The 16,857-nt window shown below is 44.4% G+C and overlaps 1 protein-coding gene and 1 pseudogene across 7 annotated transcripts in view; one reads left to right on the top strand and one right to left on the bottom strand.

Annotated features, from left to right (window-relative positions):
- Positions 1-11,239, top strand: part of LOC115777802 (DDB1- and CUL4-associated factor 1-like) — a 33,175-nt gene extending 21,936 nt beyond the window's left edge. For 3 of the 7 annotated variants that reach the window (XM_030725794.1, XM_030725790.1, XM_030725797.1), the window contains exons 28-30: positions 7,262-7,399; positions 8,299-8,389; positions 10,224-11,239. In XM_030725794.1, coding sequence (XP_030581654.1) covers positions 7,262-7,399; positions 8,299-8,389; positions 10,224-10,294 — 300 coding nt within the window. In that variant the 3' untranslated portion in view covers positions 10,295-11,239. Of the gene's footprint in view, positions 1-7,054; positions 7,058-7,261; positions 7,400-8,298; positions 8,390-10,223 lie in introns of all 7 variants that reach the window. The other 4 variants (XM_030725795.1, XM_030725793.1, XM_030725798.1 and 1 more) reach the window with 2 other exon arrangements.
- Positions 11,240-11,758: 519 nt separating this feature from the next.
- On the bottom strand, positions 11,759-14,573 carry LOC115777807 (uncharacterized protein K02A2.6-like; annotated as a pseudogene).
- Positions 14,574-16,857: the final 2,284 nt, after the last annotated feature.

Here is a 16,857-nt window from a genome sequence, read left to right as displayed (position 1 = left end):
CTCACTTAAGTATTTGGGTTCTTGAGGTGTGTCAGTGCAGTGTGGAGCAGGAGTGAGATGGTGTCCTCAGTGCATCTGTTGGTGTTATAGTCAAACTGGTACTGGTCGAGGTCAGGAGGGACGGAGGCCTTGATGTGATTCATTACCAGTCTCTCAAAGCATTTCATGATTACTGGTGTGAATGCAGCGGGCTGATAACCCTTCAAGCATGTGACTGCTCAGTGCATCGTGGTTGCGATGATGGTCACAGTCTTCAAGTAGGTGGAACTGCAAGGCAGGAACAGGTTCTGTTTTCTCCATTGTGTGATGGAACGTGGTTGTTGGTGAGCTTTTTTCCAAACCTTCACTGAACTTTTTGTGCTTCAGCTCCAGTTTGGTGAGCTTGCAGTGGATCACTGGCTATGTTTGGTGACACAGTGATTCCTGTGGAAAGACCGATGATGTCTGACTGATGTGGACCTACAGGGTTTACCTCTTTACTCCAAAAGTTCTGCAAAGGCATTGACATCTGTCCTTCTCTATCCTTGGCTTCTGTAGATCATGAAGTCTCACAGCGTATAGTATGTCACACCTTAGACACTGTCAGGTTCAGGGCTGTGGCCAGTGAGGCAGAGGACCCCAAAGCAGGACTCGAAGCGAGGAGCTCAGTTTAACTCTTTAGCTTTTAATAGCAACTTATATTGAGTTTGACATAACATAAACTTGGTAACATAGACAGAGGGGATCTAAACCAGACCAAAACAGAAAACTGGACACAACACACAGGAGCACAGGGAAGACCAGAACTAACATGGAAAACTAAACAAAGGCAAACTACAATCCTAATACTAAACTACAACCACAACTAGAAATAGAACAAAACAGAACTTCACAAAACTCAAAACACTGGACCACCGGCCCAGGACCATGACAGACACTGACTTCTGTTTTCTGCAGTGAGATAGTATCTGGTCACTGCTCCAATTTTCAACCTGAAACCTTTGGTTCCTCCAGCTGTCGGAGTTTCTTTGTTTACAGTCTGTTCAATTTGTCTGATCTACTGGAATTATCCCAAAGGGACTGTTCCTGCATCCGTCCACTGCAAAGAACATCAGGATGATCAATATTGAGGCAAGACGTTCGAGTATACTAGTATGGTAGGTATCTGGCATAGTTCAGTTTACACATATTTAACTGGCTGTAGCTCAGGAGGTAGAGCAGGTCACCTACTGATCGGAAGGTCGGCGGTTCGATTCCTGGCTGCACCTGGCAAGATACTGAACCCCAAGTTGCTCTCCAGTGCAAGCGTTGTGTGACTGTTAGACTTAGCTTAGCTACACATGGAAGTAGTTGTATGAAAGGGTAAATGTAAACATGTTGTATAAGCACTTCGTGTGCTCAGAGTAGAAAAGAACTAGTATAAGCTGCTATATAAGAACTAATACCACTGTTCCTCTCTTGATGCTTGAATAAGAGTGAGCAAAATGTCCCCTCTCATGTCCACGTAAGACATGAGAGGGGACCATTGTCTCTGAGGTATCTGAGGGTTTCCTCAGACCTGGGCAGTGATGCTTTATCACACAGGCTGCAGACTGCTTACAGAGTTTCCTTCAAAGTAAATGAGATCCTAACCAGGGATCAAAGTCTTTCCAGGCTAGAGTCAGGAGAGCCTCATAGAGCAGTTTGTGGAGCCTTAGTGCTTAAATATACCTGTGACCATCATAAACTCCTGCTTCTATGTAAAGGTCTCAGACCAGCATCTGTGAAACATTTTCCATGTAAACACAGGTGGTTTGAAACTCCCCCATTCCTAAAATGATGACCTCAGATGTCTCTGGTGTTTCCAGGTGAATTCAGCAGCTTTGGCCTACAATGCCTGGTCAAAAACAAAAACATTGCTGTCGAGCTGCAGAGCCTTGATGATGCTCATCACCTGGCAAAGAAACTTTACCGTTGATAGTTGTGTGGCTGGAGTGTTATTTCTTGGCAAATAGCCATGTGCTGCATCCTGTAGACCAACAGCGTGATCAGCATCAACTGTCTGTACAGCTGGAGGAATGGCACGCTCTCCTGCATTGTAAAAGGGAAGCACCACATCCACTGCTCCAGTGCTTCTCTTCTTGATTTGGGGATGTAAGTCTGGTTTCAGCAGGATGATCAGCAGTACTGTAGATTTTGCTTGCATTGCATTGTCAGTTCTACATTTTTAGTGAGTGTCTTAACAGCAAAAGGAACACTGTGGCCCTTTTTCCACTGAGGAGGTTCCTGTGCCGGTGCCAGCATTTGAACTGTTGAGCATTTTTTTCCACCATGAACGGTGCTTGGCCAAAAAAATGGGTTCAACTCGGGCCCCACAAGCTGGTCTTGAACCAAGAACGTGTTACACAAGCGTCAGAAGGGTGTGACTCTGCCATCTCAGTATAAAGTTTTCCAAAGAGACTACTCTTTTGAAAGTCTACAATGATGTTTTAATGGCTTCTGATGCAGGGAATTGATCTGTCATCATTTGACTTGATCTCAGTGCAGCCTTTGATACCACTGATCATAACATTTTGTTTAACAGATTTAAGGTTTTGGCTGGTATCTGGCTCAGCACTAGACTGGTTTTCCTCTTATTTATCAGATAGGACGTTCTCTGTTAGGACCAGCAGATTTAGTTCCACCATTGCCTCCCTAAATTGTGGGGTCCCACAGGGTTCAGTCCTGGGTCCATTATTTTCTTTTTATATGCTCCCTTTAGCTGGCATCATTCAGTCTTTTAAGGTAATTTCTTACCATTTATATGCTGATGATATTCAGCTGTATATGTCTTTTAAGCCCAAACAGCTGGATAGGTTGTCCACCCTAGTCCAGTGTTTAACCCGGATCAGTGAGTGGCTCTCCAGTTATTACCTTGTTTTAAATGCCAATAAGACTGAGACTATGATTATAGCTCCTCCTGATCTATATCTGAAAATCAGTCAGGCTCTTGCCTCTTTTTGTCCCACCGCTAAGTCCAGCATCCGTAATCTTGGAGTAATATTCGATTCCTCTTTGAGCTTTGACTCGCATGTAAGATCTTTGTCTCATTCCTGCTTCTTTCACTTAAGGAACATCTCTAAATTATGACATATGGGCTCCAAGGCTTTTCTTTTTAAAAGGCCTTCTGCTGAGAATTTTTTATTGAATTTTTAGGTGTTGGCTATTATGATGAATTATTTTAGCTTTACATTATTAGTTTTTAGATATTATGGTGTTTAATTACTGTCTGTTTTTGTTTTTGCTTTGTGACTACTTTCTGTAAAAAGCGCGAAATAAAAAAAAAATTTACTTACTACGCAATGTCACTGCATGCTGTACATTACATGAGAAAATCAATGCGGCTCGCGGCTGTGAATTAGGTTGTCTTAGGTTTCTCTTTGTTAGGTATCACTTGTGTAATACCGTCTTCTTCCACAGAGCCTTGTGTGTTTCCAGCTACATAATAGTAGCCCACAAAATCCAATAAACAGGCCTGTGTACACTGTTAAAATTCATGTAAGTGTAAATTTCTACCATTGCTGATTTTTAAAAATTTTTTTTTATTTATTTATTTTTTTATTTAATGAACAAGCTCGACAGGCACACACACACACACACACACCCCACAAAACCAGTAAACGTTCTGGCCTAAAACTGCATGGCTCACACTGTAAGTATGGCTCACAGTCACCTCCCACAAAGAGACAGTGTGGGTATATTATACATTTCCTGGATCCTTAGAGTCCTGTGAATATTGCAGTGCTTGACTCTTGTGTTCCTGATGTCCCTGGATGCCACAGGGCTAAAAGAAAGTACATAGTTTAGGTGAAAATTATTGAAAAATTAGTATTATTAGTAATTTAAAAATCTCTACTAACCTCTGTGTTGGTCAAAGAGATCCAAAACATGGCTCAAATGAAAGCCATGAGGGTTCCCTTTAAAATGATACCAAACACTATATTCTAGACCAGTCATACTCATCTCACGGCCCGCGGGCCAAATCCGGCCCGTGATTGGCTGGTGACCGGCCCGCGGCCATTTCTTGTAATTGCTCAAAATTAAAATAATTTTCCCTTTTATTGTGTAACAAATGCTGAATAATTCCCCCTTGTGTTCACAAAGTGAACTGTCTGTAAGACAGAGTCATTAGTTTGTACACGGCCCTTTAGGTCCTAATGATTTGGGCCTTTAAGGTAGTGAACAGTTTGCGCAGGTCAAGAATCACTGCTGATCTGCGAGGAAAAGACGTGTTCTTAAATGAATATCTTGGCAAAAAATGAGTGAGGTTAGTAAGCGGAGAAAAGTTGACATCGAAAACAGACAGTTTAATAACAAATGGACAGATGATTTTGCATTCATTTTGCCACCTCATGCCAACGCAAAACCGTTGTGTTTAATTTTCCAAAAGACAGTTGCTGTATGCAAAGTTGCTAACATGAAGCGGCATTACGAGTCAAAACATGCTAGCTTCAGTGCAGCTTTCCCGGTTGGTAGCATTGCACGAAAAGACAAGACTGAGGCCTTAAAGTTGTCTTATGCTACCACATCAACAATCTTGACGACTTCCACTACTGCTGCTGAAAAAGCCACCGCTGCTTCACTGCGTGTAACCTGGGAGCTGGCTAAAAAGGGCAAGCCATTTGTGGACGCTGAGCTTGTGAAAGTGTGCACTTTGGGAATCGTGGAGGAGTTGTTTGCCGGTGACAAACACAAAGATGACATCGTTAACCGCGTGAAGCAGGTTCAGCTTTCGGATTCAACGGCGGCACGGAGACTAGAAACTTTGTATGAGGACAATTTTTCTACTTTACTTGCTGAACTGAAGTGTGTGGATTACATGTCAATAGCTATGGACGAGTCTACAGATGCAACAGACACTGCACAGCTGTCCGTGTTTGTGAGATATTTTAACGGGGAGCTTTTCAAAGAGGAGCTGCTGTGCCTTTTGCCCATCAAGAGCAATGCAACAGGTGAGGCCATGTACAATTCTATGAAAAGTTTCTTTGATAAGAATTCTCTGGAGCTGGATAAAATCAACCTCCTTGTAACTGACGGTGGGCCATCTATGATAGGACGAGAGAGGGGCTTAGCATCACGTCTCATAGCGGACCACCCCACAGTTAGTTCACTACACTGCATCATTCACCAGACGGTGTTGTGTGCCAAACTGTCTGGTGAAATGAAAGGAGTGATGGACACAGTGATCAAAATTGTAAATCACATTCGCTCAACTTCAAGTTTACAGCACCGGCTTTTCAAAATGCTACTACAGGAGCAAGAAGCTCAATATTCAGACCTACTACAGCACAATGATGTCAGATGGCTGAGCAGGGGGCGAGTCCTACAGCGCTTCTTTGCACTGCGCAAAGAAATCACAGAATTTCTTTCCGGTCAAAAAACAAAGAAAGCAGATGAGTTCTCTCAGTTTATGCAAGATCAGGAATCTGTGGCTCTGGTTGCATTTCTGTGTGATATCACTAATCACTTGAACCATCTTAACCTGCAGCTCCAAGGTGGGGATTCGAATGTGGGAGAGCTCTTTGAAAAAGTGAGCGCTTTTCGGACAACCTTGGGCGTATTCGTGACGGACATAGAGGGGAAAAACTTCACTTCCCTACCCTGCGTGATGTTCCTACAAATGGGATTGTGCTGTCACGAATGGTAGCACTGTTAAAAAATCTGTCAGAGAACTTCAGATCGCGGTTTCACAACTTCAAAATCCCACAGCAACTGCTACTGTTTGTGCGCAACCCGTTCGCCGTTGCTGTCACCGGGAGCTGCCCAGCAGAGGCAAAAAACGCTGTGCCTGCTATCAGTGAGGGCGCTTTCCAGCTGGAACTGGTCCAGATGCAGGCTAATGATGTCCTAAAAGCCAAGTTCAGAGAGGAGAGACTATGTGAATTTTGGGCACACTCTGTTCATCAGTATCCGAACTCTAAAAGACTCGCTATATACATTTTGACAATGTTCGGATCCACTTACATATGCGAGTCGGGGTTTTCAGTGATGAATCTAATTAAGGACAAAAAGCGCAATAGACTCACCGACTCACATCTCAACCAGTGCTTGCATATTGCCTTGACCTCTCAGAAACCAAACTTCAGTAAGCTCTCAAAGGAAATGAGATGTGTTACCTCACATTAAGCATGTAGTCAGTAACTAATAGTATGTGATGCATGAAGAGGTTAAAACATAAACATCTGATTACATACCTGTGCTGTCTGTTCCAAACTTTAAAATAACTGAAATATAGTAAAGCAGTTTTTTTTAAAAAATTGTATTTCTGAACTATTCCAACATTTGGTGGCTTGCACTGTGCAGTTATGTGTTTAATATATTTTATAAACAGCTTTCACACCAAAAGAGCTGAAATATGTTCATTCTATGCCTAAGAACTGTTAATAATCATTTTCATTTTTGAATTTGTCCAATATTTGCCTGCATAATAGGAAACGTTCCAGCTATGCTGTTCAAGATGGTTCAAAATATATCTTGCTGAATTGCAGTGGAGCTAATAAAATGCATCAAAATATGAGCACAAGCTATCAGTCTTTTTTAAAGTTTGCTCATTTTATATGAATGTAGTTTAATGGCTGGCCCTCGGTCACTTCTCATTTTCCAAATGTGGCCCTCGGCTAGATCAAGTTGAGTATCCCTGTTCTAGACCTTTGATAAATGTCTGTACCATGAGCCCAAACCAGATATACACAGTGTCAAAAAACACTTTTCTTAAGGGGTTGTTAACTTCATGAGCTGATTAACTGTGACTAAGCCACCACTTTGGAAGGGCTATCATACCAAAATATCATCTATAGACATGTAACTTTTCAAAAATTATGCTTAAGTTTTGCCACCCTGAGATGGACTAAATAGTGGTCTGGCCCGTGGACTATAAATAGTACAGACTATGACTCATCATTGAGCAATATTAAAGCCATACCTGCTGCTCAGCAATATTGCTCACATGCAAACAACATGGTTGCCTTATGATTATAGTGATGTTATAAAGAATGCATTGAAAGCAACAGGTTATGTAGTATGTGTGCATCCACATTAGGTTGAAACAGTTTTGTAGAAGGTAATCAGACAGCTCCTGTTATGAAACGGGGCTGTGATGTTATCCTGACTTCTGCATTTATCTGTCATTAATCGCAGGAGGACATCAGTGTGGAATCTTAATGTGTTCTCCTGCTACTTCTGATGTTTCTCCGTTGGCCGTTCTGCTCTTTAAGTTCATGATTCAGTCAGCATTTCCTTCATCATTTATTCTGTGCTCTTCCAGGATGATGAAGATCAGGATGATGACAGTTCCTCAGACTCCAATGATGATGATGATTTAGACACAGACCCGCTCATAGAGGAACTGGCCAATAACAATGAGGCAGAAAACGAGGACCGAGCCGACTCACGCAGAGATGAGGTAACTCCCTGAATCCATCGCCCAGCCACTTTCTTCCATTTTTCATTTTTCTGTAAACATTAGGAAGGATTGATGAGGGGAGGTCCTCAACAGCACACAACTAATTAATCATTTAAAATGATTAGTTTCCTGAAGTAGTGGTTATTATTCTCCTATTTAACTCTATTTATGTATAGTAAATATGAGCCATAGCTCATGCCCATTGCACGTCCACTAAATATTAAAATAATACACTGCTCCAAAAAATAAAGGAACACTTTAATCAGAGTTTAGCATCACGTGAGTGAAACCTGTGGGATAGTGATGTGGTCAGGTAAGTAGCAGAGGGGCCTGTTCAGCTACTTTGGTGTTTCTAACTAGTTGTGAATTTGGCTAGGGTCAGAGTCACTGTGGGCAGCATGAGGTCATACCTGGACCCTACAGAGGCTGCACAGGTAGTCCAACTCCTCCAGGATGGCACATCAATGCGTGCCATTACCAGAAGGTTTGCTGTCTCCAGCACTCAGCACCATTTTGGGTTGCTGTAATTAAATTTTGGCAAATGTTCTAGCCGCTGCACCATCATGTGAATTGAGCCTCTGTAGGTGTGTGGTCAGTCGGAGAACTGATTAACTGATTATGAGCTTTGGGAGCTGCTGAAAGCATGAAATCAGAGATGCGTGTAGCAGAGAAGAGCTTCCTCTGAGGAGTGTCTGAGCTCGATCACTCAGGAGGAGCTCAGAGCAGAGCCGCTGCTCCTCCACACAGAAACGTGATGATGATGATATCAAAGCTCAGGTGAACAAGTCTGTTTGTATAAGAAAGGCCTACGAGAGAATAACAGTACGCACTGTGTTGTACACAATGTTATCCAAGTGATGCTCACACAGTGTGGCTCTGCTTTCATCCTCCTCCCTCAGATTGCCGATGGTCTTGCTGGCACCAGTGACTCCGAGGACTCGGACAGTAGTGATGAGGGATCTGATCGGTTTGACCCCAACGTAGCAGAATGTGAGTAATAATGCTGTCGTGTTAGTCTGTGAGTGAGAAAGTGCTTCTACTGATGGGCTTCAGTTTATTTTCAGCTGCTTTGAAAATAATAATAATAATAATTAGAGCTGGGACTTTAACGCGTTAATTTCAATTAATTAATTACGGGGAAAATAACGAATTAAAAATTTTTAACACATTTTAATCGCACTTTGCACCGTGGAACGTTTCTCAGTGCACGAGTTCCCAGCACACAATCGACGCACAATGTCCAAATTCAGGGGCCGCATCCTTCGAAGGCCCACGAAGACGCAAAGGCTAGCCTTCATATCAGCGTCGCCTGCCCTCACCTCTGAGTGGCTCAGCCTTGTTTGTTTGTACTTATGTGCATAAATAAATAAAAAAACAAACAAACCTCTGCATAGCTCATGTCGCCTAGCAACTGTGAGTGTGAAGCACAGCTGTGTAAAAGCAGCTGTTAAACGGAGAACCAACTTTTTCTCCTTTTTGTGGCTTAATTTTAAGTCTTTAATTCAAGATAAGCTGTTAAAACAATCATAACACATTTCAACATCAAGGAATACAGCTGAGAGAATGATTAACTTCCAGCTATATTAAGTGAGACATTAATGTTGAATAAAACTATCCAGTTTAATTTCAGGAGTTTGCTTATCACAGGAGCACTTCCACCCTTCATTGGTCTGTGTAGCAGACTGGTGGGAAAATAAAATTTTGAAGTTTAAGCTTATGTATATTGATTCATTCATCAACTAAACTTAAATTAATATTTCTCATGTCAAATATTGAAATGCGATTAAAATGGAATTTATTTGGATTAATTAATTACAAAGCTTCTAATTAATTCGATTAATTTTTTTAATCAAGTCCCACCCGTAATAATAATACATGTAGTTTGAGTCCTGATCTTTTACCTGCACACAAACACATAACTGTGTGTAATGGTGGTGAGAACTAGCTTCTAAAAACAGAGATCAGCAGAAATGTTGGAAATATTAACAGAAACCTGCTTTTACTAAGAAAAAAGGTGCATTTGAGTTTGTTATGGTCACATCAGGGGATGAAAACGTGCTTTTCTTCATATCCAGCTGTGAAATCTGAACTGTTCTGGGACCCACGTCCAAACACGTTATCTGTGTTCACGACCTTTGAAGGACCTAACTGGCTTTCTACGTGATGTCATTTTAAAACGGCCTCTCGAAAAATCAGAATGAATCCAGAGAATTCCTGAGAATGCCACGAGGGGGGGCATTCTCAGGAATTCTGTTCCCGGATTTTAGGGTTGGTCAGGTGGGCGTCCTCTGATGAACTGACGTGGAGTGAGTTGTTTGTTATTTTGGTGCCAAAAGTTACAGTGAACACATTTGTAAGTATTTAAAGGTTTATTCTGATTGGAACCCAGTGTGTGTGGCCTCAGTCGACTCTTTCACTGAACACGTCTGTTCATTTCAGAGGAAAAAAATGACCGACTGTAACGAGCAAGAATGCAGAGCTTAGGACACGCAGCAGACCGAAGTCACGTGACTGAGGCAGACTCGTGATTCATGCATCCATACTGCACCTCACACACGTGTGCAGTGATGATGATGAAGATAGAAAATACAAATTCATGGCAAAAACTGAGAAGAGCGCCGCTGCCCCAATTCCCTGTTTGACCACTGATCCACCGGCTCCCCCTCTTTGTAGCTGCTTTCATAACAAGTCTGTTCTGGATGTTGGTTTCAAATGGAGTTTCTCTCTGTGTGTGTGTGTGTGTGTGTGTGTGTGTGTGTGTGTGTGTGTGTGTGTGTGTGTGTGTGTGTGTGTGTGTGTGTGTGTGTGTGTGTGTGTGTTGCAGTGTTCTCAGAGGCTTCTGATGACGCGCTGATCCAGTCCATCCGTGACCTCCATGACCGATGGTTCTCCTGACATCTGCCTGTGATAGTACTGAGTTTACCTGAGAATGTATTGTCCTGGTAAAAATAACCATGGGTGGGAGGAGGGCTGTGAGGAAGCACAGCTTGAACTGGATTAGAAGGACACAGGCTGGGCCATACGGCTGCTCGCTGTTAAAGCGCGCTGTCAGGGAGTTTGGATCTTACTGACGTCTGAAGCAGTGATGGGCCAGGAAGGGGAAACAAAGACTTGGGGAAAGAATTTGCTGGAAGCTGAGGAGATAGTGGCCCACCACTGCTGACCGGCCAACTTTAGACTGATGTGATTGAGGCTGATTCGCTGTATGATGGTTGGAGGTCATGTGACCACCTGTTTCTCCCAGCCATCCGTTCTAAAAGGCTCAAAGCATCTCAAAGGATTTCATTCCCACGCAGTTCGTCTGTAAAGGTGTTTAAAGTGAATCCCGTCAGGTCTGCATCATTACTGATATAACCACATAACCACAGGCCTGTGGAAAACGTTTGTCGTGTGTGTTTTGCTTTTGGTCCTCTGAATGCCAGAATGTGGGAGAACATCACTTCTCTGATAGCTTAAGGTCACTTTGACCTCACAGGGTTCATTAGACTGACCTTTATGTTCTTTGCCTCATAGTTTAGGGGCATCAGACCTGTCTGAAGGCACTTTCTAATAAATCAGGTTAAAGAAAGAATTTGTGTCCCATAAAGTAACAGAGCAGATCACAGCTTGCACTCCTCAGGGATGAAGGCTTTAGGAAGGTTTTGTTGGAGGAACAAGTGGATCAACAAGTCTGCACTGCTGACACCTTTGACCTCAAACAGGTCCAAAAAGTGTGAAGTACGTTAAATAAAGGCTGCTGCTTACCTGTCAAGGTCTTTACTTTCCAATCACAGACTAATAATTTGAACTAATCTGCTACATTTTCTGTTGTGAACTTTGCACACTGAGAAATAAGAATGTAACTGTTATGTTGCTCCCTTATAGTGTCACTAAGTAAACATTATTACTCGACACACAGAGCATGGAGGACAACTTCTTGCTGGTTCACTCGTTTTTTTATTATCCTACTGTTGCTATCAGAACCCCTGTATGCCCTAGTGGCGGTCTGCCCCTCTGGTGGTAAGTATTGGTAGGACATCTCTAGGTTCATACATCACATATCTCCTCCCCACTAAGATTTGTTGTCAGTAACAAAAACATTTCTTAGGAAACAAACGTAAGACATTATATCCCCTTTTAAACTACATGAGATTATTTCTTTCTTTACTTCTCCACAACATTACCAGAAAATAGGAGAGTTATGTCACGGCTTATAATCACTTCAAATATCAAAACTCAGAACCATTTAACAACATTCTACAAAAGCAAACATTCTTAAACATCCTTCAACTTTTTCTTTTCTTTTTTTTTTTTTTTTACAACATCTTGGAATGTCAACATTGTTCAACTCTTTTTTTTTTTTTTTTGTGGTTGTTAAGTTTACTGATCCCTGTAACGTACCGGCGGACGTGTGGTCCTCACAGGATATCGTCGTACAGTCCCTGTTGTCTCTGAATGTTCTGTGTGTGTCATTTCTGTGGACTGTGGTGTCTTGAGTGTTTTGGGTGTTTTTGGTGGTGCATGTGGTGTGTGTGGCACTGTATCAGTATCCTCCTTCTGTTGAGGTGTATTTGGGTCAGGTGTGGTTGTCTGAGGAAGTGACAGTGGACAACTCACAGGAAAACTCCCTGCAGTCTCTGGTGGGTCTGACTCGGGCCGAGTCAGCATCTGGTCCACATGACGCTTCCAGACCCCTTGTGTTCCCACATGTACCTTGTAGGACACTGGTCCGGTCTTCTCGATCACCACAGCTTGCGTCCACTTATCCTCCCCCCTCCTATAATCACGCACGAGCACTGGCTCACCAAGTTCAAACTGTCTCTGTTTAGAGTGTAGCTGGCGTCGTTGCTGTTGAGCCTCTTGTGACTGGTGCACTGTTCCAGCCATACTTGGTTTCAGGAAATCCAGTCGAGAACGCAGCTTGCGTCCGATGAACAGCATTGCAGGGCTTTCCTTGGTTGTTGCATGGGGGGTGTTACGGTAGGTCAGGAGGAACGTATCCAGATGCTGCTGCACTGGTGTAGTTCCTCTGGAAGATTTCAGAGCGTGCTTGAAGGTTTGCACAAATCGCTCTGCCAAGCCATTGGAGGCAGGGTGGTATGGTGCTGAGCGAATGTGTTTGACTCCATTGGCTTTCAGAAACGTGCTGAATTCTTCAGAGCAGAACTGAGGGCCGTTGTCGCTTACAAGACTGTGTGGAATGCCATAGCGACTAAAAAGTCCCCTAAGCACTTGGATGGTTTTGCTGGATGTGGTGCTATCCATGACGTGCACCTCGGGCCATTTGGAGTGTGCGTCCACTATGACCAGGTACATGTGCCCTTCAAATGGACCTGCAAAGTCCACATGTATCCGTTCCCAAGGACTGGATGGCCACATCCACGGGTGTAAGGGTGCTAGGCCAGGGTCTTTCTGCACTCGTTGACATGAGTGGCATGATTTTGCTTGGTGCTCGATCTGGGAGTCGATGCTGGGCCACCAAACGTAGCTACGAGCTAAGCTCTTCATCCTTACTACACCTGGGTGTGCTGAGTGTAGCTCTGTCAGCACCCGGGGGCGCAGTTTGGGTGGCACAATCACTCTCAACCCCCACATAAGGCATCCGTGCTGCACAGTGAGATCATGGCGGCGCTGGAGATAGGGAGACAGCTCACCTGCGTCCTTTGCAGCTAGAAAACGACCAGTTGTGACCATTTCCATGACACGGGACAGGGTGGAATCCGACATGGTGTGACGCTTGATCTCGGCGTTGCTGACTGGCAATGTGTCCAACTGTGACGTGTAGAACACCTCCACTGCACCTTGTTTCTCACTGGGGGCATGAGGGAGCGGTAACCTTGACAGTCCATCAGCGTTGGCATGTAGGGCCCCCTTTCGGTACTCAATGGTGTAATTGTGAGCGGAAAGCATGAGCGCCCAGCGTTGCATGCGAGCTGCAGCCATAGATGGTGTGCTTTTCACTGGACTGAAGATGGTTGTAAGCGGGCGATGGTCAGTGAGTAGCGTGAATGTATTGCCATACAGGTACTGGTGGAACTTGCGTACTCCAAAGACTATCGCTAACGCCTCCCTCTCAATCTGAGCGTAGTTTTGTTCTGCTTTGCTGAGAGTTCTGGATGCATAGGCGATGGGTTTTTCATCGCCATCCGGCATGACATGCGAGAGAACAGCTCCGACCCCATAGGGTGAAGCATCGCAAGCGAGACGGAGCGGCAACTCAGGGTTGTAGTGTGTGAGCACCTCTTGTGATACCAGGAGTGCTTTGGCTTTCTGGAACGCTGATGCACAGGCTGACGTCCACTGCCATTTCTTTTCTTTGTTCAGCAGTTCATTCAACGGCTTTAGCACAGTGGCCAGATCAGGGATAAAGCGTCCATAATAGTTAAGCATTCCTAGGAAAGATCAAAGTTTACTTACATCGCCTGGTGCTGGTGCTTCCACGATGGCACGTACCTTCTCCGGTGACTTGTGGAGCCCAGCAGCATCGATGATGTGGCCCAGGTATTCCACGGATTCCTGGAAGAAGAGACATTTCTCTTGCTTGAGGTGCAGGCCGTATTCCTCTAGCCTGCTGAGTACTGCATCCAGAGTTTTCAGGTGTGTCTGCTTGTCAGGACCACTGACCAGTATGTCGTCCAGGTAGCAGTGAGTGTGTGGCAGTCCGAGGAGCACCTGGTCCATTGCCTTCTGGAACAAGGCGGGCGATGACGCTACACCAAACGGCAAGCGGTTGAAGCAGAACAGTCCTTTCTGTGTTGAGATGGTCAGCAACTTCTTGGAGCTCTCTTCTACTTCCATCTGTAGATATGCATTAGATAGATCCAGTTTACTGAAGCGTTGACCTCCAGCGAGAGAAGCAAACAAGTCCTCAATACGTGGAATTGGGTACTTGTCGATGCAGAGAGCTGGGTTGATGGTGACTTTGAAGTCCCCGCAGAGTCTCACGGCGCCGTCCTTCTTGTTCACGGGCACCACTGGCGTAGCCCAGTCACTATGCGCCACAGGTGAGATGACGCCAAGCTCAGTGAGGCGTGTCAGCTCAGCTTCCACTCGCGGTCGAAGAGCATATGGCACATTGCGTGGTGGGCAGAATTTGGGTACACTGTTTGGTCTTAGAGTGAGCCTGGCTTTCACTCCTCTCATGGTGCCTAACTTATCGGAGAAAACAGCGGAGTGTCTCTTTAACACTGTCTCTAAGCTGTCTGTCTGTCTGTACTCAATTGCACGTACAGTCTTTAAGTCTCTCCAATTTAGCTGAATGGCTCTCAGCCACTCCCTGCCAAATAATGGTGGAGCATCCGCCTTCACCACATACAGTGGCAAGACAGCGTGTTGCTTGTTCAATGCCACTTGCACTTTAACAACTCCTTCTGGTGCCAAAGGCTCTCCTGTGTATGTCTTTAGTATGATATCAGTGGGTTGCAGAGGAAACTTATGCAGCTTTCGTTTGTACAGTTCCCAAGGAATCAATGACACTGCAGCCCCTGTATCCAATTCCATCTCCATTTTCTTTCCGTTAACTGTTGGCCCTACTGATATGCGTGAATATTTCCCTTTCTGAGACACTGCATACAGTCCCAAGTCACTGTCACTATCTGATTTCGTTCCTTCACTTTCACTTTCATTCGCCTCGACGTGATGGATCTTTTTCTTTCTATCTTTCACGCTGCGTTTGTGTGCATGGCTTTTCTGTTCAGGCTTAATATCTTTGTGTTTATGTTCTCTTTCATGACTGCTTTTTGATTTACTCCTGCACATTCGTTTCGTGTGGCCCTTCCTCCCACACTGGTGACATTCGCGGTCTTTGTACCAGCAGTCATCATCACTATGATTTCCCTTCCCACAGCGGCGGCATTTTTCACCTTGCGAAAACACTGCGTTTACTTTCAGGGAATTACTTAACTGCTGTACGTCGCGTGCTGCTGTCTCTGCTGACACTGCATGTTCAACAGCTTTCTTGAACGTGAGGTTTTCCTCAGTCAGAAGGCGTTTCTGCACAGCTTCGCATTTCAATCCGCAAACAAATCTGTCCCTCAGAGCGTCCTCTAGGTAAGCCCCGAACTCACAGTGTTCCGATAGCTTCTTGAGCACTGCTACATACTGTGCTACCGTTTCTCCTTCCCCCTGATTTCGCTTGTGGAACCTGAACCTCTCGGCTATAACAAGCGGTTTCGGTGTGAAGTGATCTTTAAGCACAGTCACAGCCTGTTTGTAAGTCATTGTGCCAGGTGCCACGGGAGCTACTAAGCTACAAAGCAGTCCATACGTTTTAGGTCCCATCACACTGAACAGTACTGAAACTTTCTTAGCCTCATGAATGTCATTAGCTACCACGTAATGCTCAAAACGTTCAACATACGTTGCCCATTGCTCACCAGACTCATCGAAAATGTCCATATGTCCATATATTCCAGCCATCATACGTCTTTCTGGGATTACGTGCACTGTAGATGAACTCGAAGCACTCGATGTCCTTGTATCCGCAGATGTAACACTAGCTGCACTCGGGTCCTCCGATGATGGTTGGCTCATAGTTGATCAGCACATTAGCTATCCAAAAACGCGGGTGTTCATTTCGGTCCAAAAACTTGCACAAAGCTGACTTAACTTTCACAGCCAGTCGATGAAAAGTATTCCGAAATACACGACTCGTCGCCAATTTATGTTATGTTGCTCCCTTATAGTGTCACTAAGTAAACATTATTACTCGACACACAGAGCATGGAGGACAACTTCTTGCTGGTTCACTCGTTTTTTTATTATCCTACTGTTGCTATCAGAACCCCTGTATGCCCTAGTGGCGGTCTGCCCCTCTGGTGGTAAGTATTGGTAGGACATCTCTAGGTTCATACATCACAGTAACTATAAGATTCACTCTTACTGTCGTACACTCTTTTACATGAACCCACGTCTCATTCACACACACACACCACCGTGAATGCATCACAAGCACCTGAGGGTTCAGTATCTTGCCCAAGGATACATTGGCCTGCAGAAGCCAGGAATCAAACCACCAACCTTCCAATTTGTAGGTAACCTGTTGAACCTCCTGAGCCTCAGCCACCCTGATGATCGCGCCATAAACCTGAAAGGGAAACCAATATGGAGCTACTGCGGTGCCTCACCATCATTCTCTACTGAAAGTATCAACGTCTGTGTAGGTCACGGTACTCCTAAATGCTCTCCAAGCCTCTAGAACTGGAGACGCCTCCTGGATGAACCAAGCAGAAGAAGTCCAGTTGCCTTCAAGTGCCTCAGCCTTAGTGTAAAGGTTAGACTGTGGTGGTCAGAGGTCACAGGGACCTCAGGAAACAGATTATTAAAAACAAGTCTCTAATAGACTGAGTGGCTGTCCTTTTTATATCTCCAACTGTGGTATGCTAATATTTGCAAAAACACTTCTTTGGACATTAGCAGCATCACTCAGGAGCAAAGGGAGAGATGGGAGCAAGCTGTGACTTCATGTTCTCTGCTCTGTG

Source organism: Archocentrus centrarchus, unplaced genomic scaffold (genome assembly GCF_007364275.1).
Source record: "Archocentrus centrarchus isolate MPI-CPG fArcCen1 unplaced genomic scaffold, fArcCen1 scaffold_76_ctg1, whole genome shotgun sequence".
Taxonomy (NCBI): Eukaryota; Metazoa; Chordata; class Actinopteri; order Cichliformes; family Cichlidae; genus Archocentrus; species Archocentrus centrarchus.
Note: the sequence above shows the minus strand (reverse complement) of the source record. Positions and strands in the feature narration are given on the sequence as shown.